The 24,304-nt window shown below is 43.4% G+C and overlaps 1 protein-coding gene across 2 annotated transcripts in view; it reads right to left on the bottom strand.

Moving 5' to 3' along the window:
- MIA3 (MIA SH3 domain ER export factor 3) overlaps positions 1–24,304 on the bottom strand; it is a 58,814-nt gene that overhangs the window by 12,268 nt on the left and 22,242 nt on the right. For both annotated transcript variants that reach the window (XM_069954599.1, XM_069954600.1), the window contains exons 7-17: positions 10,356–10,487; positions 9,870–9,891; positions 7,139–7,227; positions 6,979–7,056; positions 4,699–4,809; positions 4,467–4,538; positions 2,188–2,292; positions 1,739–1,861; positions 1,451–1,565; positions 623–678; positions 334–424 (exon numbers count right to left, since the gene is read on the bottom strand). In XM_069954599.1, coding sequence (XP_069810700.1) covers positions 334–424; positions 623–678; positions 1,451–1,565; positions 1,739–1,861; positions 2,188–2,292; positions 4,467–4,538; positions 4,699–4,809; positions 6,979–7,056; positions 7,139–7,227; positions 9,870–9,891; positions 10,356–10,487 — 994 coding nt within the window. The remainder of the gene's footprint in view (positions 1–333; positions 425–622; positions 679–1,450; positions 1,566–1,738; positions 1,862–2,187; positions 2,293–4,466; positions 4,539–4,698; positions 4,810–6,978; positions 7,057–7,138; positions 7,228–9,869; positions 9,892–10,355; positions 10,488–24,304) is intronic.

Raw genomic sequence — 24,304 nt, 5'->3', positions numbered from 1 at the left:
TTAGGAACATATATTGCCTTTTTATTGAAAGGGGTATGACCCTTCCCCCTTTTTTTATAAAAAAAAACTAAAATTAAGACAAGATGTGAGAATTTTTCAACATGTCAGGTCAAGTTTATATGTAGCAAATTTTTGGCTCCAACTAGGTAAAGAAAATCCACAAAATAAAAAGTAAAATAGAACTAGATGGCAGGGGAAAAAAAAGCAGCGCATGCTGTGGATTTTTACATGCATGCTCATTCTGCCTCTCAGCTAAGAACATAGAGCCCCCGTACACCAAATCTATTTCTCACACATTTTTCCATTACAATTTATGGTTATTTCTCTTCACACCTTCCAGGTCGTGCCGTGCAGAAATCTCATCGGTGAGTTTTCGTTGATACAAATCTTTCTCTTCCTCGATGATCGTCAGCATAGTTTTGACCTAAAAGAGGAGGAATACAGGAGAAACAAAAATATAGGAAATCAGAATATAAAAAGACAAAAATATTTTTTAGATAATCCCTTTAAGACTAAAATAAAATCTGTACATTGTGATAATTGATGTAGAGGAACAACAAAACATAATCTATAGTTTACAGAAGGAAAGCCCCTACACGAGACATGTAGGAAGCAGCCTTACCCTTGAAACGTCCATCATCTGCTTAATTTGCATCTTCATCTTTTCTTTACGTTTCTCTGGAAATAAATGGACACACTGAGCTTATGGCAAGGTACAAAATATACACAACATAAATCATCAAAGAGACTAGCAATCGGTTTATGCTGCCCTATCTAAGGCCAGGATAATCTAGTGACAGAAAAGCTAAACAGAATGACGTATAACTTTCATTGTTCCATGAAGCTGATTCTGAGAAATCCTCCTGAATAACAAGGGCAATAACTAGTTCTCTCCCTTATGTGTGCATGCTCAGTAGTCCTGGATATTCATGAGTACCAGCACACTCTGGCATTGGTCTAAATATACTGTGTATGAATAGAAAGCTCTCAATCAATCAGTTAGTGGCGCGGCCTAAAGCCCATTCTCCTGCATATCAAGAGAACAACTGAAGAGAATTATGTAAGCAATACATAGTTTTTCAGCATTTCTGTCATTAGTTTATACTGCCTTCATTTATGTCAGCATAAACCTAGTGATAAACATAGCAAAAGTCATATATACTGCACAGTGTGGATCATTGAGTCATTAACCCATTTAGGAGAAGTCTATTCTGGGCTTAAAGATATTTTCAAAAGGTGTTAAAAATAAATCTTTTCCAAAATATGTGTGAATTTAAAAAGTGTTTCTTTTATTTGTAAACGTATGTGAAGCATATTTGATGTGTATTATTTGGTGTGTGATGGTGCGGGCTCTTAGGCATACACCATCTCCACAATATAAATTACTTGCACAAAAACTGTGAAACCCATGCTGTGCAGTTACATTTTGTTCATAAAAGAGGATATTCACCTGGTACTTCTCCATTTTCCATCTCCCCATCTCCAGCTATCTGCCAGCTGCTATTGTCACTAGTATCAGAATCCTCTTCCAGCTGCTTCAGCTGCATGATGCAGTTAGTCAGGACCTAAGAACATGAGAGTTGTACTGTAACAAGCTGGAGTAAATCATGAAGGATGAATCCTATTCAATTAGAATGAATCCTATTCAATAAGAATGAAAGGGCAGAGAAGTTGTACACCGCCTCAATAACATTTGCCGAAACCGTAATACCCCTTTAAATTAAAGGAAACCTTTTACCTCAATTTCATTTTCTTTGTAGGCTAGAGCTTCCTCTAGATCTTTGTGGGATTTCTGCTGGAGCTGGATATGCTGATCGAGCTCCCGCTGTCTCTCGCTCCATCCGTCGGCTTCTTTCAGCAGCTAAAACAAAACACGGCAATGAATCTCTTTCAAGGAAATGAAGCTTACCCAAATACAATGGAAGAAAACGATCTTGCAGATACTTAATAGTGATTGCACTAGTAGACGGATAATGACACTGACACAGCAGGCTGGAGGAGTTATACCAATGCACTGCAGAAAAGTGATCGTAGGGAGATGTCATGCAGTATAATCACTACAAGAAAGTCATAGTCTTCTCAAAAGCATCATATGTAGAACCACAATACATAAAAAATGGCTGCATATCTAACTGTTCAGAACAAAAATCATGATGCAGAAGACGATGAGACAAATCCCAGAAATACCTGCTCCTTCCTGTCCTTTAGCCGGGAATTCTCTTCTTGCAAAATCCGGAGATCATTGCGAACCTTCTGCTCTTTCATTTTTGCCTCATTTAATGCAATTTGTAGCTAAAATAAGAGATAAAGATATATGAAAAACAGAAAAAAAGTCAGAAAAAATAAAAGCAGTGGCTGTAAAAGTTTTCTGCTTCATATGAGCTGCTGAACAACCAATTGCTATTTCATCACAAACAACCCCCACCTTCCACTGATCTGTACATATATGTCCCAGCAGACTATGCCCTGTGCAGTTAGGACAGTCCTGAGTAATAGCTGACCACATGTTGCAAGTTCATCATTGGGCAGATGAGCATAATAAAGGGGGGAGGCGGGGTGTCTCTAACGTCTACAAATAAAGAAATACAGCCATATTTTTCACTGGTTGGATCGGCCGGGTCACATTGTTAAAGAGCATGTGCTGTCTAGACTTTTTACCGATTAGAATACTAAAACTTGTTCTTTTATTCTAATCTGTTTCTATTGGTTATGGAGGCGGCCATCTTGTTCAAGCTGCTTTTAGTGACCTGCTTTACGGTAAGCCTCTGGAAAACGAACAAAAGACAGAGTCGGTCCCCTTGAGATAAATGTGAAACATTACTGAGCCCTTTGAAGGGGGGCTTCCTCAGGGAGCTGCTATCTATCTACTGGCGTCACATGTTGCTGCAAATGCTGTATAGATCACTTAATTGCAGCCGCCTCTTCACCACAGACAAAACAGAAAGATTTCAGGATTATTTTATTATATAGACAGTGAAATTAAAAATTAGAAAAAATGTCACAAGAAAATATAAGTAGGTTTCCCAAATATGTGCCACTCTCTGACCCCATATAGTATAGGAGATCTTCTTTGTGCCTCCATCTAGGTAGGGTGTAGTAGTGGAGGTATAGTGAATAAGGGGTGTAGTAGTAGTAGTACAGGTAAAGATGAAGGGATTAGTAGTAGTACAGGTACACGAGGGGATTAGTAATAGTAGTAGTACAGGTATAGATGAGGGGTGTAGTAGTAGTACAGGTACAGATAAGGGGTGTAGTAGTAGTACAGGTATAGATGTGGGGTGTAGTACTACATGTAAAGATGAGGGGTGTAGTAGTAGTATAGGTATAGATGAGGAGTGTAGTAGTAGTACAGGTATAGATGAGGGGTGACTGGGGCAGACTGAGGGTGACTGGGGCAGCTGGGAGTTGACTGGGGCAGCTTGAGGTGACTGAGGCAGACTGGTTGTGATTGAGGGGTACTTGGGGGGGGGGGGTGACTGGGGCAGGAGTGGCACGCGTTCCCCTCTCGGCCACACATGCAGGTCCCCAGTGTCTGGAGGAGGCTGCAGGGACTGCAGGATAAGATGATAGCATCGCTGCGGGTCCTGGAGCTATACAGCAGGATCGGGGGTGCACTGAACTGTACCGCGCCGCCCGCCCTGCACCTTACCGCCCGCCTAACATCGCACCACGATGCCCAGCCGCAATCATTTTTTGTGAAAATCAAATTTATGATTTTCACCAAAAAATCTAATCAATTCTAAATAATTTAACAAATAATAAAAAAGTAAAGTATAAAGCAATACAAAAAATAGTGCAAAGTACTAAACTTATTGGTGAACATTAATCACTGATGGCAGAAATCTACACCTGCTCAGGTGGTCAAGCTGAATTCACTAACAAGCGTACACCTCTTAGTGAATCCGGCAGGGATATTGGGGGCCAAGCCTTAGGGCCCTATTCCACCGGACGATTATCGTTCAGATTATCGTTAAATTGTTCGAATCTAAACTATAATCGTTCGGTTGAAATGCAGTTAACGATTAACGACCGAACGAGAAATCGTTGATCGCTTTATAAGACCTGGACCTATTTTTATCGTTGCTCGTTCGTAAAATGTTCGCAAATCGTTTGCATTGAATAAGACGTCGTTTAGTCGTTCGCAGTAGATGTGAACGCAATAGCGAAGAAAAACTATCGCAAATACGATCATAAGTAATGATTATCGTTCCATGGAAATGAGTGAACGTTTTCAGGTCTTTCGCAATAGCGGTCGTTTGAGATCGTTAATGATAATCGTCCGGTGGAATAGGGCCCTTATGTAAGACTGGCGTACGAGTACGCCGGTCTTCATAAATGTCCCCCATTAGGTCCAGCTGCCCTACTACGAGAAGTGAAAACAGATTACTAAAATAAGGTAACGTATTGATAAGAAATCCTCAGTTAATTATATTATCTGTTTTTTAGTCACCAAAAATGGAACTTACCTCTGAGAGCTCTGCAGAGTTCTGCACAAACTGCTCCTTCAGTTGCTCTATGGATTTCTGCCCTTCATAGATCTGTATGAACAAGTGTGACAATTACCATACATATATTACTGATGACAGTCTTCCCTCCAATGGTAACTCAAAAACAATCCAAGCAGACAGGCAAGACTGGTGATGTCACTCAGCAATGTCTCACCAGAGAGGTGAAGGTGGCAGCGCATCCTCTACTCACCATTTCCTGCTTCCTCTTGTTCTGCTCCTTCTGAGCCTCTACTTCTTTTAACAAGTTCCTCATTTTGGCGTCTAACTGCTTGTTGTTGTTTTTCATCTCCTTAATAGTCACCTGAAACAAGAAAGCAAAAGCGTCTACATCTGTTCTCATTCTAGTGGATATAATTCTACAAAGTACTAGTAACATCTACACTATAAACATTGCTTCCTTCCTGTATCACAGAAAGAAAGCCAAGGCATCACCCTAGATCACAGTTATAATTTATTAACTTAAATTTTGTGCCTATTCATTCCCTAGCGAATCTTTAGAGGCCAGAGCTCCATTTTTCTGATATGGAGCTCCAAATCAGCTGCACAGATGCAGAGCGTAATAAGCCACAATTACGGGAAGCTTACTACAAAAAAAAAAACAAAAACATATACATCGATTCTATAAAGATTTGCCATGATATTTATAAGGGGGTTAGTCAGGATTAGAAAAACATAGAAGCTTTCATCCAGTTGTCTTCAGTTTGGGTGTGGCTACTCAGCTCTTCTGAAGTAATTGGAGTAGAGTTGTAATACCACACACAACCCGAGGAAAGGGGTGGAGCTCTAAGTAGATTTTTTTTCTTTCTAATTCTAGATAAGCCCTTTAACAGTGTTTAACCCCTTAGCGACCCATGACGTATCTGATACGTCATGGTGCCGCTCGGGGTGTTCAGAGCGGGGTCCCGCCGGGACCCCGCTCTGAACGGCGCTGATCCCGGCTGACACGTGCAGCCGGGCAGTGCCTCTATTAGCCGGCGCGGGTCTAAGTGCAGCTGTCAAACCTGACAGCTGCACTTAGAGGCTTCAGACCTCACGTCCCTGGTGTCTAGTGGGACGGGTCTCCCCCCCGATCGCGGGGGGGGGGGGGGGAGATCCATTCTTCTGCCCGTGCCGGGCCTCAGCGTCGGAATGACGCTGATCCCGGCTCGGCAATAGATTGCTATGGCCTGCAGCAGGCCATAGTAATCTATGACCGATCTAATCGATCTTTGCTGTGTGTATACACAGCATTGATCTCTATGAGAGATCAGTGCTGTCTATATACAAGTCCCCCAGGGGGGCTTCTAGTTACAGTAAGTAAAAAAGTGTTTTTATTAATAAAAAATCCCCTCCCCTAATAAAAGTCCAAATCACCCCCCTTTTCCCATTTTATAAATATAAATTAATAAATAAATAAATAAACATATTTAGTAATCGCCCGAACTATTAATTAATCACATTCCTGATCTCGCACGGTAAACGGCATCAGCGCAAAAAAATTCCAAAGTGCAAAATTGCGCATTTTTGGTCGCATCAAATCCAGAAAAAATGTAATAAAAAACGATCAAAAAGTCGTATATGCGCAATCAAGGTACCGATAGAAAGAACACATCATGGCGCAAAAACTGACACCTCACACAGCCCCATAGACCAAAGGATAAAAGCGCTATAAGCCTGGGAATGGAGCGATTTTAAGGAACGTATATTTGTTAACAATGGTTTGAATTTTTTACAGGCCATCCGATACAATATAAGTTATACATGTTATATATCATAGTAATCGTAACGACTTGAGGAACATGCATAACAAGTCAGTTTTACCATAGGGCGAACGGCGTAAATGCAAAACTCCCCGAAATCAAAACAAATTTGTTTGTTTTTTTAATTTGACAGCGCAAATGATTTTTTTCCGGTTTCGCAGCATATGTTATGGAAAAATAATGCCTGTCATTGCAAAGTACAATTGGTTTCGCAAAAAATAAGCGCTCATATACGTCTCTAGGTGAAAAAATGCAAGCGCTATGGACTTTTAAACTTAAAATGGAATAAGCAAAAGCGCAAAAAACGAAAATAGGCTTTGACCTTAAGGGGTTAAAGGGGTTATCCAGTGCTACAAAAACATGGCCACTTTTCCCCCTACTGTTGTCTCCAGTTTAGGTGCAGTTTGCAATTAAGCTCCATTTACTTCAATGGAACAGAGTTTCAAAACCCCACCTAAACTGGAGAGAACAGTAGGGGGAAGTGGCCATGTTTTTGTAGCGCTGGATAACCCCTTTAATATTAAACAGAGTAAGAAAAAAATCTCTAAAATGGTTATATCAATAGGGAAAAAGGGTGCTCCAAATACTATAATAAAGGTAGACTAGGCAATAAAACATGACGATCTGCTGAAGGGTTGTGTAACTGTCCATAGCACTGAACTTGGAAGTACTATATACAATGGGACTGGATGAAGACCTGCCAAGGCAGACACAAGAGAAGCTGCAGTTACCTTCAGCGCGGCGGCCTCTTCCTGCAGGGTTGAGCTCTTCTGCTGTGTCTTGCCTTCAGACTCCTTTGCCTCTTTTATCTGGAGAATATCAAAAAGTCAATGACTAGCAGCTGACATCAAAGCTTCCTCCATGTCGGATCACGCTGTTTCATCAATTTACCTTTTGCTCAAACTCTGATATTTTCTCCAGTGCTTCGCTCTTCTCTTTCATCAGCGCCGCAATCTTCTCCGCAAGCTGCTTTTCATTCACTGGAAGAAAGTTTTAACACATATTGTGATTCCGGTCATGAAACGGGAGATGAAAAAGCTAAAAGGTGCTTCAGTGCTAAGGGAAAATGTGAAATCGGCAAGAGATCTCTTGAAAGAAAGATCCTGGTGACAACAAATCCATCACCATTCTCATGAATGTCATTTATCTGTGCTGACCCAATAGTGTTAGTAACCATCAATATCTTCATGACAACACTGCATCTGACGGGAATCAGAAGTGCACATCAAACACTCTCAGAAGTACAGCCTAAGGCTTCAGGCCTGTAAATTCAAGATGTCTCAAAATGACGAAGTTGGGATAAGGTTTTCACTGCCACAGAACTGTAATAAAGTTCACATTTTGAAAATACTAAACTTCTGCACAGTCTGCAATAATGACATGTGCTCAGTTTTGTAGTGAGAAGCTGCGGTTTGGAGAGGTAACTTTGTGTTGCGTTCCCACATCATAGGCACAGCTGCTATAGCTCATCGGATATCAGGGCAGGTGGAAGAGCTGTGGTTACAGAAGGGAACGGTGAACTGTGATGCCGTAATGAAAGGAGATGCAGTGTAATAGATTGTGCTTAAGAGGAAAAGTCTGGGTGCAGTTAGTAGTACAGTTTTGTTTCCCTACCCATATAATGAATGTGGACAGTACTCCATAAGCAGCCAATATTGGGAGCTTACTGCAGACGGTCCATACACTGTGCTCAGTAATAAAACAATTCTGTGACATACGCAGCAGAGGGAATGGTCACAGTCAATTCATGAAACCATTTGAGCAAGTGAAGATAGGAATTTCTCTAATGTACATTCATTAAAGTGTAAACTGTTATGGGTTTTTTTTTTGCGCAGAAATCAATAGTACAGGCGATTTAAAAAAAAACTCTGTAATAGGTTTTATTAGGCAAAAAAAATCCTCTTTCTATACTCAAAAAGCAGTTTCCAAGTCTTCCCCCCCTCCACTTCTTATCTGTCAAATCTGTCTTCATTAGAGATGAGTGAACCGAGTTCGGGTTCGAGTCGATCCGAACCCAAACGTTCGGCATTTGATTAGTGGTGGCTGCTGAACTTGGATAAATCTGGAAAACATGGATACAGCCAATGACTATATCCATGTTTTCCACATAGCCTTAGGGCTTTATCCAACTTCAGCAGCCACCGCTAATCAAATGCCCGAAAGTTCGGATCGACTCGAGCATGCTCCAGGTTCGCTCATCTCTAGTCTTCATTACAGAGAAGCAAAGTGAAGACGGGTTCTGCTGTGTCCATTATATCCTATGGAGGGGGGAGGGGCTGAGGGAGATGAGTGAGCAGGAAGAAGAGGCATGAAGGTCTGCTGTTTGTAGACTGTCTGGGCACCTAAAATGCTGGATTCAAAGGTCAGAAAGGTCAGTGCTTATCTAGGAACTTGCTGAGAGAAGACTGCACGGTGTTGGGCTGTGCAGGACTGCTATTTCTCTCCTCTGTGCTCACTCACTCCTCTCAGCCCCCTACCCTCTCCATAGAGCATAATGGACACAGAAATCCTGCTTCTGAATCGAGGGGAAGGTTTAAAAATAAATAAATAAATAAGAGCTTTTTTAGTACAGAAGGAAACTCTTTTGCAAAATAAAACCTATTACAGAGTTTCTTAAAATCGCTTGTAATACTGATATTTATTGTTTTCTGAAAAATTATATTTAAATGACAGTTACACTTTAACTAAAAACTTTATGTTCCCAAAGTGAAGGCGACTATAAAATCTCCCTCCCAGGCTATTTGCTGTGCACTGCAAAAGCAATGCCATCTCTAGCATCTGCTCGACTGATATGAATAAAGTGATATCGGGAGGTCCTTAAATTTCCCTGTGCACCCTCCTGGTCCTCCTGTGAAGTGAGAAGTAGCTGGGCGTACAACACAAAATGGACACTTACAGCTAACAGTGTGTTTGTAGTGATCCAGGAGAGCAGGCAGGCAAAGTGTCCACTATTAGCCAGCCCTATCCACAGGGTAAGCAAGTACTGATCTGCTACATCAGCGCTCCCTATTACATGGCTTGATTATTATGTGTCCAGGGCTACACTAATATTGCTAGTGACGTTCGTGCAGCCTTTTGCTTTAATCAGCCATCTGCCGGACATTACTTATTACATGGAGATGTGGAGCCAACATCATCATTTTTTTGGCAGGTTAAAAGACTGCGATCAGCTGACGTGTGAGTGCTTGCTTGTTTGTCGGTTCTATTACACGGGAAGATATCTGCATAATTTGACAGCTATTCTTTCCAAGAAATAGGGCCCTAAAGCAAGCTTCCCTGATCTCCCCAGAAAGTGACACAGACATAGAATTTGCAGGTAAAACATAGTGTGCCGCTGAGATATATATCCTTCCAATTTTTCTTCTTACAAGAAGTCTGGGTGGCACAGTGCTGTAATACCTTACACCGCCAATACAAATAGTACAGTGTTTGCAAGTAGGAGCTGAAGTAAACACTGGAGAGGCTGCAGCGCCTCTCCTAGGATCCTTCTGCTGATGCAGCATTGTAATACTGTACTCAAGGTCAGAGGCACAAAGTAAAGAAAAAAAGGAACAGGATCTGCCAACACACAAACACACAGCAGACATACATAACATATACACTCAATCAGGAGAAGCATTACCTTGGTACATTCTGCTCTTTACCTGCAAGAAAAGAGATCATACGTGTTACTGCTACATGTCCCCTGACACATGCATCTACCATGACTGCACTCAAAGGTCAGGGTGTGAGGGGCGGCCTGCCAGCGAAAGGGAACACTGCAAATAAGATTAGAGGATTGCTAAGAAAAGCCTCCAGATTAATGCAGTGTGTAACAGGGAGCGCTCCAGACCGGAGACAAATAACCAGCCCCACGGTGTACAGGGTATTCTCATCTTACACACTTCTATCCAGATACTGTGTCTGTATGCATATGGGGGGAACACCCCTGCACTTTTTCAGTTATGTATCTGCACAATATACACATTACAAAATAATGATAATAATTCTATAGCGCTAAGTGCAGTAAACTCCTTTCATTTATAAGAGAAGAAGCGTCCTCTGACTGAAAACAACACAGTAGTGTCACCTTAGGGAAGACAATACTCAATATGGGAAGAGCACTCACCGACAGACATGTCCTCCAGAAGAAAATAAAGAAGGACAGAAGTCCCAATAAGAAGGTGAAGATGACTGGCTCCCAGTGTACGCCATAGAAATCCGGCCCGGGCTGGAGGTCTTCAGGCAGAGACGACACCATCTGCAACATCAACAGAGCCACTAAGGAACATAGATCTATATGGACAGACAGAGCCACTAAGGAACATACAGCTATACAGACAGACAGGAGCACTAAGGAACATAGATCTATATGGACATGGACAGAGCCACTAAGGAACATAGATCTATATGGACATGGACAGAGCCACTAAGGAACATCCATCTATATGGACAGACAGAGCCACTAAGGAACATCCATCTATATGGACATGGACAGAGCCACTAAGGAACATAGATCTATATGGACATGGACAGAGCCACTAAGGAACATCCATCTATATGGACAGACAGAGCCACTAAGGAACATACAGCTATACAGACAGACAGGAGCACTAAGGAACATAGATCTATATGGACATGGACAGAGCCACTAAGGAACATCCATCTATATGGACAGGGACAGAGCCACTAAGGAACATAGATCTATATGGACAGGGACAGAGCTACTGAGGAACATCAATCTATATGGACATGGACAGAGCCACTAAGGAACATCCATATATATGGACAGGGACAGAGCTACTGAGGAACATCCATCTATATGGACATGGACAGAGCCACTAAGGAACATCCATCTATATGGACAGGGACAGAGCCACTAAGGAACATAGATCTATATGGACAGGGACAGAGCTACTGAGGAACATCCATCTATATGGACATGGACAGAGCCACTAAGGAACATCCATATATATGGACAGAGCCACTAAGGAACATCCATCTATATGGACCGGGACAGAGCTACTGAGGAACATCCATCTATATGGACATGGGCAGAGCCACTAAGGAACATCCATCTATATGGACAGGGACAGAGCTACTGAGGAACATAGATCTATATGGACATCGACAGAGCCACTAAGTAACATCCATCTATATGGACCGGGACAGAGCTACTGAGGAACATCCATCTATATGGACATGGGCAGAGCCACTAAGGAACATCCATCTATATGGACAGGGACAGAGCTACTGAGGAACATAGATCTATATGGACATCGACAGAGCCACTAAGGAACATCATATATATGGACATCGACAGAGCCACTAAGGAACATCATATATATGGACAGGGACAGAGCTACTGAGGAACATCCATCTATATGGACAGGGACAGAGCCACTAAGTAACATGCATCTAAAGGAAGAGGAGTGATGCAGTAATATAGCGTCAACTCCAGACTCATTTCATGTCCTGTATTTAACATGGCAGCAGTCTCCAACCTGCGACCGTTCATCTGTGCTGTGCATGCTGAAAGTTGTAGTTATGCAACAGCTTGACAGTCACAGGCTGAAGACCACTGCAGGAAACAGCAGTGGGGATGGATGACAGCTGGGACCTTCAATAAGCGTAAGGTCAGTTCAGGGGATGGGGCCTTTTTATTATAAGGATAAGCAAGGGTCTAAGCAACCTGATCACTACATATTTGAAAGCAATGCCATATCATTATACTACACCTCCATCACACGGCTTCCACCTGGCTCCTGGACCACTTATACGAATCATATAATTGAATGCACTAAATATTTTTCTTTCTGCAAACAGGATTCCTAGAAAATGCATGGAATCTGGACTCCACGGTCATGTGCACTGCCGTATAGGAAACAATGGGTCCTATACTAGAGACAGTATGTGATGGAGACCTAAGTCTTTTCATATTTCTTTAGCATCTCAAATGAATGCAAGGAGCTTCTGCTGTGCCCCCTTTGTTGCCCTGCTACTATAGGGCAACGCCGACGGGTTACAGAGAGTCATGTAATAAGGAACTGAATTCCCAAACTAATACACATTACATTCAGAGCCAGAGTGCTGGGAGTTGTGGAAACAAATCAGCTACAGAGCAACAGGTTGGGGTGCGGAGGTCTCTGCTCTAAAATAAACATATCCAGGAATTACGAAACCAACGCAAGGAAAGTTACGCCATACACAGTCCTATGGCGGCCAACTAATCTGTACAGAGTATGACAGGGAAGAGCTAGCTAGCTGGTGGGGAAGGGGGTGGGAGTGATATCTGCTATAGGACTGAGCGCACAGTCCACACCTGGTCAGAGTATGATAGAACAGAGGTCACACCGGCTGCACTTTGGCACTAGCCAAATCGGACAAGCCCCCTCCCTTTCATACAATGCTATACCCACAGGTCACCACAGGGAAGGTAGTTTTCGATTTTGCCACCAGATATAAAAAGATCAATAGCCCCATATGATGGAATATCCAGTAACATTGTGTTCTTTGACAATTATTATACATGGAGAGTAATCCGTTACACAGCAGGTAAGTGAGAAGCAGCAAGAAAGCATCCAAGTCATCAGGGAGAGCAGATCATATGGGATTTACTGAGTCCGAGGGAGAGGAGGAATACCACAGATTTTGAAGCAACAATTTGGTTTTTATAATGATCAGCGTTTAGATGAATAAATCGTTAAAAAAATCGTGACACAACCAATAAGATACCAGAATGTGAAATTCACTCTTTTCTTAGGGATGGTGTCCATAGCCTTTGAAGAGCCCTCTCTGGCTTGGCAGATGTCGGGGCAGTGTGTGCACACTCTCACAATTGTTACACTCTGTATATTTGTAGCCGATACCAGTTTGAAGAAGCCTCCCTGACAGCACTCCCGGAGCCCTCCTGACACCAGTGCTATATAATCTGTATGGAGACGTGTGACAATTCACAGCAGACATTATATGATCCCCCACTGGCTTTGCCCCCCACCCACTGACACCGATGACTGCTGGGCCAGTGATGTCAGCAGGCTGAATGCAGATCACTGGCCGCCCCATAATCCTCAGTACAATGCAAGGTATTGTGGGGCTGCCCTATGTACAGAGTACTGACCTGGAGGATTCGGGACACCAGCAGACTGTATAAGGTGGGGAGGGTCCCCAGGACGCCCAGCTCTGGCCCTGTGTCCAGTGACGGGGTGGGGTCTTCTTGCTCCATCTCATCCATGACAGGATGTAAGTTGAAGGGACCTGGTAATGGTCTCCAGAGACCAATGTATTGTTATTATCAAGGAGAAGACAGGTGACAGGCAGCCATGATACACATACAGCTCTGCTACACCAACTCACTCTCCTCCACTACAGGGAGAAGACTAGTGACAGGCAGCCATGATACACATACAGCTCTGCTACACCAACTCACTTACCTCCACTACAGGGAGAAGACTAGTGACAGGCAGCCATGATACACATACAGCTCTGCTACACCAACTCACTCACCTCCACTACAGGGAGAAGACTAGTGACAGGCAGCCATGATACACATACAGCTCTGCTATACCAACTCACTCTCCTCCACTACAGGGAGAAGACTAGTGACAGGCAGCCATGATACACATACAGCTCTGCTATACCAACTCACTCTCCTCCACTACAGGGAGAAGACTAGTGACAGGCAGCCATGATACACATACAGCTCTGCTACACCAACTCACTCACCTCCACTACAACATCTCTCAGTCATATTCTCTACTAGGAAAGCTGGGTGATAATACATCCATTACCAAGCCCCTCCAGTCACACAGCTATATGGGGATATAACCAGCTACTTTACATAGGATGAACCAGCGATCATCCTCTACTACTACAACACCCATCTCCAGCACACAGAGCACAGATAGCGGGGCTTACATCATATAGGCATCATCTCCAGCACACAGGGTACAGATAGCGGGGCTTACATCATATAGGCATCATCTCCAGCACACAGAGTACAGATAGCGGGGCTTACATCATATAGGCATCATCTCCAGCACACAAAGCACAGATAGCAGGGCTTACATCATACAGGCATCATCTCCAGCACACAGAGCACAGATACTGGGGCTTACATCATATAGGCATCATCTCCAGCACACAAAGCACAGATACTGGGGCTTACATCATACAGGCATCATCTCCAGCACACAGAGCACAGATACTGGGGCTTACATCATACAGGCATCATCTCCAGCACACAGAGCACAGAGCACAGATACTGGGGCTTACATCATATAGGCATCATCTCCAGCACACAGAGCACAGATACTGGGGCTTACATCATATAGGCATCATCTCCAGCACACAGAGCACAGACAGTGGGGCCCTCCTCATAAAGGCATCAGCTCCAACACACAAGACTGACATACACCTCCATATTATACAGTCTGCTCTGTATATAAGGCACAGTCTTCTACATATAAAGATGCAATCTCTGTGTGTGTAAGTCACAGTCTCCTCTGTATATAAAGCACATCCCTCTCTGTATATGAGATGGAGTCTCACCTGTATACAAAAGGTACAGTCGCCCTTGTATATAAGGCAGTCTCTCCACGTTGGGCGCTGTCTCCTCCTCTCTGTATAGGAGGCACAGTCTCTGTATATATCAGGCACTCCATACATGACGCACAGTCTCTCCTGTATATAAGCTACAGTCTCAGTATACCACAACACACACACTGCTCTCTGTGTATCTCACACACACACACTGCTCTCTGTGTATCACTCACACACACACACTGCTCTCTGTATATCACACACACACACACTGCTCTCTGTATATCACACACACACACACTGCTCTCTGTATATCACACACACACACACTGCTCTCTGTATATCACACACACACACTGCTCTCTGTATATCACACACACACACTGCTCTCTGTATATCACACACACACACACTGCTCTCTGTATATCACACACACACACTGCTCTCTGTATATCACACACACTGCTCTCTGTATATCACACACACTGCTCTCTGTATATCACACACACACTGCTCTCTGTATATCACACACACACACTGCTCTCTGTATATCACACACACACACTGCTCTCTGTATATCACACACACACACTGCTCTCTGTATATCACACACACACACTGCTCTCTGTATATCACACACACAGCTCTCTGTATATCACACACACACACAGCTCTCTGTATATCACACACACACACTGCTCTCTGTATATCACACACACACACTGCTCTCTGTATATCACACACACACACTGCTCTCTGTATATCACACACACACACTGCTCTCTGTATATCACACACACACACTGCTCTCTGTATATCACACACACACACTGCTCTCTGTATATCACACACACACACTGCTCTCTGTATATCACACACACACACTGCTCTCTGTATATCACACACACACACTGCTCTCTGTATATCACACACACACACTGCTCTCTGTATATCACACACACACACTGCTCTCTGTATATCACACACTGCTCTCTGTATATCACACACACACACTGCTCTCTGTATATCACACACACACACTGCTCTCTGTATATCACACACACACACTGCTCTCTGTATATCACACACACACACTGCTCTCTGTATATCACACACACACACACTGCTCTCTGTATATCACACACACTGCTCTCTGTATATCACACACACACACTGCTCTCTGTATATCACACACACACACACACTGCTCTCTGTATATCACACACACACACTGCTCTCTGTATATCACACACACACACTGCTCTCTGTATATCACACACACACACTGCTCTCTGTATATCACACACACACACTGCTCTCTGTATATCACACACACACACTGCTCTCTGTATATCACACACACACACTGCTCTCTGTATATCACACACACACACACTGCTCTCTGTATATCACACACACTGCTCTCTGTATATCACACACACACACTGCTCTCTGTATATCACACACACACACTGCTCTCTGTATATCACACACACACACTGCTCTCTGTATATCACACACACACACACACTGCCCTCTGTATATCACACACACACTGCTCTCTGTATAACACACACACACACTGCCCTCTGTATATCACACACACTGCCCTCTGTATATCACACACACTGCCCTCTGTATATCACACACACACTGCCCTCTGTATATTACACACACACTGCCCTCTGTATATCACACACACACTGCTCTGTATATTACACACACACACACACACTGCCCTCTGTATATCACACACACACTGCTCTCTGTATATCACACACACACTGCTCTCTGTATATCACACACACACTGCTCTCTGTATATCACACACACACTGCTCTCTGTATATCACACACACACACTGCTCTCTGTATATCACACACACACACTGCTCTCTGTATATTACACACACACACACACTGCCCTCTGTATATCACACACACACTGCTCTCTGTATATTACACACACACACACTGCCCTCTGTATATCACACACACACTGCTCTCTGTATATCACACACACACTGCTCTCTGTATATCACACACACACTGCTCTCTGTATATCACACACACACAGCTCTCTGTATATCACACACACACACTGCTCTCTGTATATCACACACACACACTGCTCTCTGTATATCACACACACACACTGCTCTCTGTATATCACACACACACACTGCTCTGTATATTACACACACACACACACTGCTCTGTATATTACACACACACTGCTCTGTATATTACACACACACACTGCTCTGTATATTACACACACACACTGCTCTGTATATTACACACACACACTGCTCTCTGTATATCACACACACTGCTCTGTATATTACACACACACTGCTCTCTGTATATTACACACACACTGCTCTCTGTATATCAGGCACCCTCCTCTCTCTATATTACACACACTGCCGTCTCACCTGCCGCTGCCTCAGCTGCTCTGAACTTCGCCTCCTGTCATAACAACACGTCACCACAGAGGCTCCCGGCAGGACCCGGATGCGGTGACGTCAGTAGGCGGCGACAACCCGGAAGTAGGCGGGAGGGCAGACAGGTGACTTATCAGCCGACAGCCCGGAACGGCGCCCGGACACGATTGCAGCCTTTCTATAGCTACACAAGTCTCTCTATGGTCGGGATCTGACGCTGCCCGCATTGCATGATGGATCTTGTAGTTTTAGGATCAGCTGATCTGTGTCACTCAGGACCGTGTGGTAAAAGCCCTGTCACCTGCAGACATCTTCACCGCGTGATGGTGACACACACACTGCGGGGTTTTATACAGGGACAGAAACAAAACCAGTGGTTGAAATACAATTCCCGCCATGCACGGACAGCTGAAGGCCGTCAGGGGGCGGGAGTTATAGGATAGTAGCTGGGCGTAGAATAACTTGTCCTTATTATAAGGTCACGTGACCGCATCACCGCTCGCTCATTGGTGAAGGGCGATGCCCATGGCAACCAATAACACCACAGCTTTCATTTTGCAAGGGCAGCAGGTAAAATGAAAGCTGCGCTGTGATTAGTTTGCTCAGTTGACTGTGGCAACCAATCAGATTTTATTTTTTTCAGAGGCCCTTGGGAAAGCGAAAGCAGCCAGCCCATTGGTTGCTATGGGTAAAGGTCTTTCTAACCCATAGCAACCAATCACAGTCCAGTTTTCATTTCTTAAGAGGGGAAACTAAATAAATAGCTGTTCTGTATAGTTCCTATGACAGGCAAAGCTGATTTTTTGCAATATAAAAAGCCATTTCATTGGTTGCTACAGGCTACTGTTCTATTTTTGCTTTTCATATGTTCATTTCCATTTAACATAAGAGTCTTTAAATACAAGTGTGAACATGGTGTTAAACCCACCTTCAATGCAGTTAAAGGAGAAGTCCAGCTAAAATGATTATTAAAGTATTGTATTGCCCCCCCCAAAAGTTATACAAATCACTGATGATGATGTCACTTCCTGGATAACATGGTGATGTCACGACCCGACTCCCAGAGCTGTGCGGGCTGTGGCTGCTGGAGAGGATGATGGCAGGGGGACACTGAGGGACACAGGGCACTGAAGGGACACTGAGCATCCCTCTGCCATCATCCTCGCCAGCAGCCACAGCCCGCACAGCTCTGGGAGTCGGGTCGTGACATCACCATGTTATCCAGGAAGTGACATCACCATTTTATCCAGGAAGTGACATCACCATGTTATCCAGGAAGTGAAGCCTTGATGCAGTAGAAAGTGCAGGGAAAAATGCACTTTGTAAGCATTTCCTGTAATAAGTGTATATTGGTGATTTGTATAACTTTTGGGGGGCAGTACAATACTTTAATAAAAATTTTCGCCGGACGTCTTTAACCTTATGGGGGAGATTCAGCGGATGGTCTTACAGTAAAATTCTTTGTAGCAACCAATCACAACTCAGCTTTCATGTTTCACTTTGCTCTGGTAAAATAAAGGCTGACGTGTGAATGGTCGCTATTAGCAACAAAAAATTGCCGTAATTCTACCCTACAGCCATAAATGGGGCAACCATTTTTGTTAAAGGGATCTGACCTCCATATCGGACTGCGGCTCCTTTGTTTTGAGCTCTCTCCAATGGCTCCATTCATTCACTGTGGAGCCCATAGATAAGAGCACTCGGCTCTTTCTGACTGCTCCACAGAAATGAATAGAGCCGCAGGTCACATGCCCTGCCCACGGCTTTATCTAAAAAAAAAAAAATAAAATAAAATGGAGATGCAGGCTAATATGGTGTTCGCTGTGGGGTACGGAGGTCAGACCCCCGGTATTACTGAGTGCTATGAGAAAGACAGATGAGCAGTTGCCTGTAACAACTAATTAGATTCCAGTATAGTTTCTAGAACAGAAAAACCACCAACACCATTCTCGCATAGTCACTTATGGTCAGATCATAATCGAAGTTCCATCTATACCTGAGGCTCCAGCTAGTGCAAAAACCACAGTGCGAGCATGCTGGGAGTTGTAGTTTTGCAAAAGTCAGAAAGAGCGGGTAATGAATAAGCCCAGTGTTTACCCTGCAGGCAACCCTGGGATTAATAATCTACTATTTACTTTCCTGTTCACCGAAACCGCAAATTGACTAATTTTACATTAATCAAACACCATGACAGATCTCTGCCAGAACTCGCTGTAAAACAGGTGGAGCAGCCTTGTGTGTCTTCCCAGAGCCACAGGGACTGCGCGCTGATAGATAGAGAAAGCCTCTGGGATGAAGATTACATCCATTAACTGTATCATATAATCTCCAGGTAAATATTACAGTAGCTTTTTCATCTAATGGTTTAGAAACTCTGTGCTGATTCACATGATACTAAACATTTACAGGGGTCCAGGTTACAGATACAGAGCTCCAAAGACAGGCAAGGAACTTTACAATAGAGCAGGGATGCGGAACCTTCAGCTGCAAAGCTTCAGCTAGTGCAAAACTGCAATTCCCCTTATGTCTTGACAGCCAAAGCCGAAGCTTTAGCTGTTCAGGCATCATGGGAATTGTAGTTCTGCATCCGTTAGAGAGCTGAAGGTCCCCCTTCTATACTATAAGGGACACAGAGGTAGCAGTTACAACCAGGCCTCGGTGTCTAAGGGGGACCCCCTAGGGACTTCTGCCAGTACTATAAATAGAGGACCCTATTACAGCTACAAGTTAACCTGTGAATATGATAAAAATCTGGTTGCCCACATATATCAGATCCTTATATGCAGCTAAATAACATGAACACTGCTGCGGGAAGTCCTCATACACCTCAGCAGCCATGTTTCTCAAGATCAGAGTTTGTAACTAACTTTTTCAATGGTACTATATAACACAACATTCAGATTCATTCAAAAGCATAGACCAGCCTCCAAAGACCACACCCCAAATGGCCAGGAATAACCCCAAAATGCCCTTGCCCATTGACGAGTAAGTAAAGTAAATGACAGCCGTAACTGACAGGTAAGTATAGATCTAACTTGTCTTTTAATAAATATAAATGAGTAAAAGGAATAGAAGCTCGCCACAGCTAAGACGCCATCCCACAGCCAAGACGCCATCGCACAGCCAGTGCGCCTTCCGCACTAACATTTCCCACAACAGCCACCCCATAGAGACTGCTACATATAAACAAGTACCTTTACATCCTTCACTATAAGGTACTCTGACTGGATACAGAGGCAGCAAGGGCACCACTGCACATTATCTGTACAAAGCATCCTTGCCAAACAATCCTACCTGTAAAGTCTGTACTTACATCTAAATCTACCACCATGAAACATACTCAACTGACATCTGCTAATACATATACAGAATATACAACTGGCACCAGGGAATCTTGAATAGATGGGGAGCCTAGCCAAGCTTACCAGTGATCAGCCTACCGATCCACTAGCCTGCACTGCATCCCAGTGAAGCTGACCCATTTACTCCCTGAGGAACCCAACGCCATTTATTGGGGGAAATGCGTTGGAGGACAACATAGGGTCAAAAGCATTCCACCTGAGATAGTGTGGTTCAGAACCATTGACAAAATCTATGATTGCATACCGCCCTAGAGGATACTTCTGTAAAGGCTATACAGTTCATAAATAGATAGATAGATAAGTTACTGTGGCATATTATCTATCTCACTATCTCTATCTTTTATTCTATTTCTTTTACTCATTTATATTTATTAAAAGCTAAGTTTTATCTATACTTACCTGTCTACCATGCCTGTCATTTACTTTAAATTACTTGTTTGTCTGGAGAAGACTCTGTGGGAACATTTTTTCATCTACCAGTATTCTACTCCTCTGAACCCCCCAATAAGTTTCTATCCTACCCACATTTGTAATTCAATTTCCGTGACTGTCCTGGCAGATATCATGACTCTTGGCAAGTATGACATGTAATCTACTCCAGGCATGGGCTTAAAGGGAATATGTCTTTTAAAAAAAAAATTATCTATTGTTTAAATCAAGATTTATGTTATCCTACATATCTTTTGAGAATGTTTTTTACATTTTACTATTTTCTATATTATAAAATAATCCTGAAATTTTGCAGTTTTTATTCTTACCACTAGGCCTAAAACCAAGACGAGATTTTCTGTTCTGAACAGATATTTTCCCAGTGGTGTCCTCCTTGTCACAGATCGGAGTACAGTGAAAGGTGACACCAGTAAATAGATAACACAGACAGGAGTACAGTGATAGGTGACACCAGTATATAGATAACACAGACAGGAGTACAGTGAGAGGTGACACCAGTATATAGATAACAGGCAGGAGTAAAGTGACAGGTAACACCAGTATATAGATAACACAGACAGGAGTACAGTGACAGGTGACACCAGTATATAGATAACAGGCAGGAGTAAAGTGACAGGTAACACCAGTATATAGATAACACAGACAGGAGTACAGTGACAGGTGACACCAGTATATAGATAACAGAGGCACACAATATAGCATAGAATGAGCATGCCCACAAGCATCTGAATGGGACAGGCCCTATCTATTGTTGTCTGTGGTCCACGGGGCTTGCTGTAAAGTGTCTCTCTAAATGCCATTAAAACAGCACGATGGCTGCTCCCATAATAATGTACAAAAATTAAAATAAAATATCAGAAAATTCTGTTTAAAGGGGTTATGCAGCGCTACAAAAATATGGCCACTTTCCCCCTACTGTTGTCTCCAGTTTGGGTGGGGTTTTGAAACTCAGTTCCATTGAAATAAATTGGAGCTTAATTGCAATCTGCACCTGAACTGGAGACAACAGTAGGTGGAAAAGTGGCTATGTTTTTGTAGCGCTGGATAACCCCTTTAAGTATCTGCTGTTTTTGTGCTAAGAAGGGGAAACTTGCCAGCACCGTACAGCCACAAGTACATGTCACAACGACACAGCCCACCCCCTTTTCAATCAGGTGGGAAGCCATGTTGGACCCAGATGAGGAGCAGGGAGCAAAATAGGTAATACACTTTTAGATCCCGGGACAACCATAGAAAGTTCAACAGAGCTACAAATGGCATGACCTCTGTTCATATCATGCTTTTATGTCATGTTCAGCACATACACCATGTGAATGCACATCCTAAATATCTACATAGCCTATGCATATAAAAGCAGGGCCGGCGTCAGCACCAGGCATACTCGGGCAAGTGCCGGGGCCCACAGTGCCTCAAGGGGCCCCCCTGCACTTGCCCACACCATCTCTTCCCCTCTCCCTCCCCTCTCACTGCGCTCACACACTGACACACATTGCTGTGGTGCTGTGCTGTGAGCGCACACATCAGTACCTGAGGCTGTGGGGGGAGGGGGGATGAGCCGGGCGCAGGGATGAGGGGGGCGCTGGTGAGCCACTGAAAGCATATTGTGGCTCCTCCAGGCCTCAGTCTCTCAGCGTCGGACCAGAGGAGAGGGGGGCGGGGCTCACTGCACGGCAGCCTGTAGAGGCCAAACAGCAGGTCAGGGCCCAGAAGCCTCCCCACAGTGCTGCCTGTGCTGTGCTTCCCTGCCCCCTCCTGTATTCCTGGGTCTCCTGACCCCTCCACAGCGGCCCAGGCAGAGGGAGAAGATGTAACAGGACTGACAGATACAGAGGTGAGTGTATGTGTGACTGAGTATACATGCATATGTGTGCTGTGTGTGTAAGTCTATGCAGGTGTTGTGTATGAGTATCTGTCTGTGTGTGCTGGGAGTAGGAAGGTAGGGTCACCTGTGGCATATCTGCTGCAGTGGATTTATTGCAGATTTTCCCCTTTACTTTCCATGGGGGAGTCACAATATGCAATAAATCCACTGTTGTATTGCTATTTTTTTTACTCTCCATTTAGTGTAGGTGATCAGCAGTGCATTATAATAAGTATATAATACACTGCTGATCACCTACACAGAATGGAGAATATATATATATATCTCCATTCTGTGTAGGTATACAGCAGTGTATTATATACTTATTATCCCCCCTCCTGTATGAGTGTGTGTGTATATATATATATATATATATATATATATTTCTCCATTCTGGGTAGGTATACAGCAGTGTATTATATACTTATTATCCTCCTGTATGAGTGTATATATCTCTCAATTCTGTGTAGGTATACAGCAGTGTATTATATACTTATTATCCCCCTGTATGAGTGTGTATATATATCTCCATTCTGTGTAGGTATACAGCAGTGTATTATATACTTATTATCCTCCTCCTGTATGAGTGTGTATATAATACACTGCTGTATACCTACACAGAATGGAGATATATATACACACTCATACAGGGGGATAATAAGTATATAATACACTGCTGTATACCTACACAGAATGGAGATATATATACACACACATACAGGAGGATAATAAGTATATAATACACAGTTGTATACCTACACAGAATGCAGAGATAGAGACCCTCTAAAAGTGATGCCACATGATTTACTATACAAAGGGGCCCGCTGAGGCTGTGTCGCCCAAGGGCCCACCAAAACCTGGAGCCGGCCCTGTATAAAAGTATACTAGGGGTTATAAAGTATTCCAGTAAATGCTGCATTAGACCAGACTTTACACTTGGGGAAGCTGTCTGTGTCGGGAACACTGCAGCCATGGCACAGTGTAGCAGAATGTTTGGGGAAAACTGTCAATCACTGCTCTCTCTCCTACACTGTTGTCGAGGCTGCAGCACTAGTAACACAGCTAGCTTCCTCAAGTGTAATGTCTATTCTAATGGTAACATGTATTATATAGACAAGGGAGGAGGCTGTAGCACTAGTAACACAGCTAGCTTCCTCAAGTGTAATGTCTATTCTAATGGTAACGTGTATTATATAGACATCAGGGGAGGCTGCAACACTAGTTGCATAGAAGAAGTTTTCCTCAGTGTTATGTCTATTCTAATAATAATAACATATAACATGTACAGTATTATACAGACATCAGCGGAGGCCCTGCAGTTCCTAAAACAGCCAATGGTGGCAGCAGAGGGTTCATGTCACCTTTTATAAAGTTATATTACAAAGTTATATTTATGAACTTTATGAAAGAAATGTGGA

This window comes from Dendropsophus ebraccatus, chromosome 15 (assembly GCF_027789765.1).
Source record: "Dendropsophus ebraccatus isolate aDenEbr1 chromosome 15, aDenEbr1.pat, whole genome shotgun sequence".
NCBI classification, from domain to species: Eukaryota; Metazoa; Chordata; class Amphibia; order Anura; family Hylidae; genus Dendropsophus; species Dendropsophus ebraccatus.
Note: the sequence above shows the minus strand (reverse complement) of the source record. Positions and strands in the feature narration are given on the sequence as shown.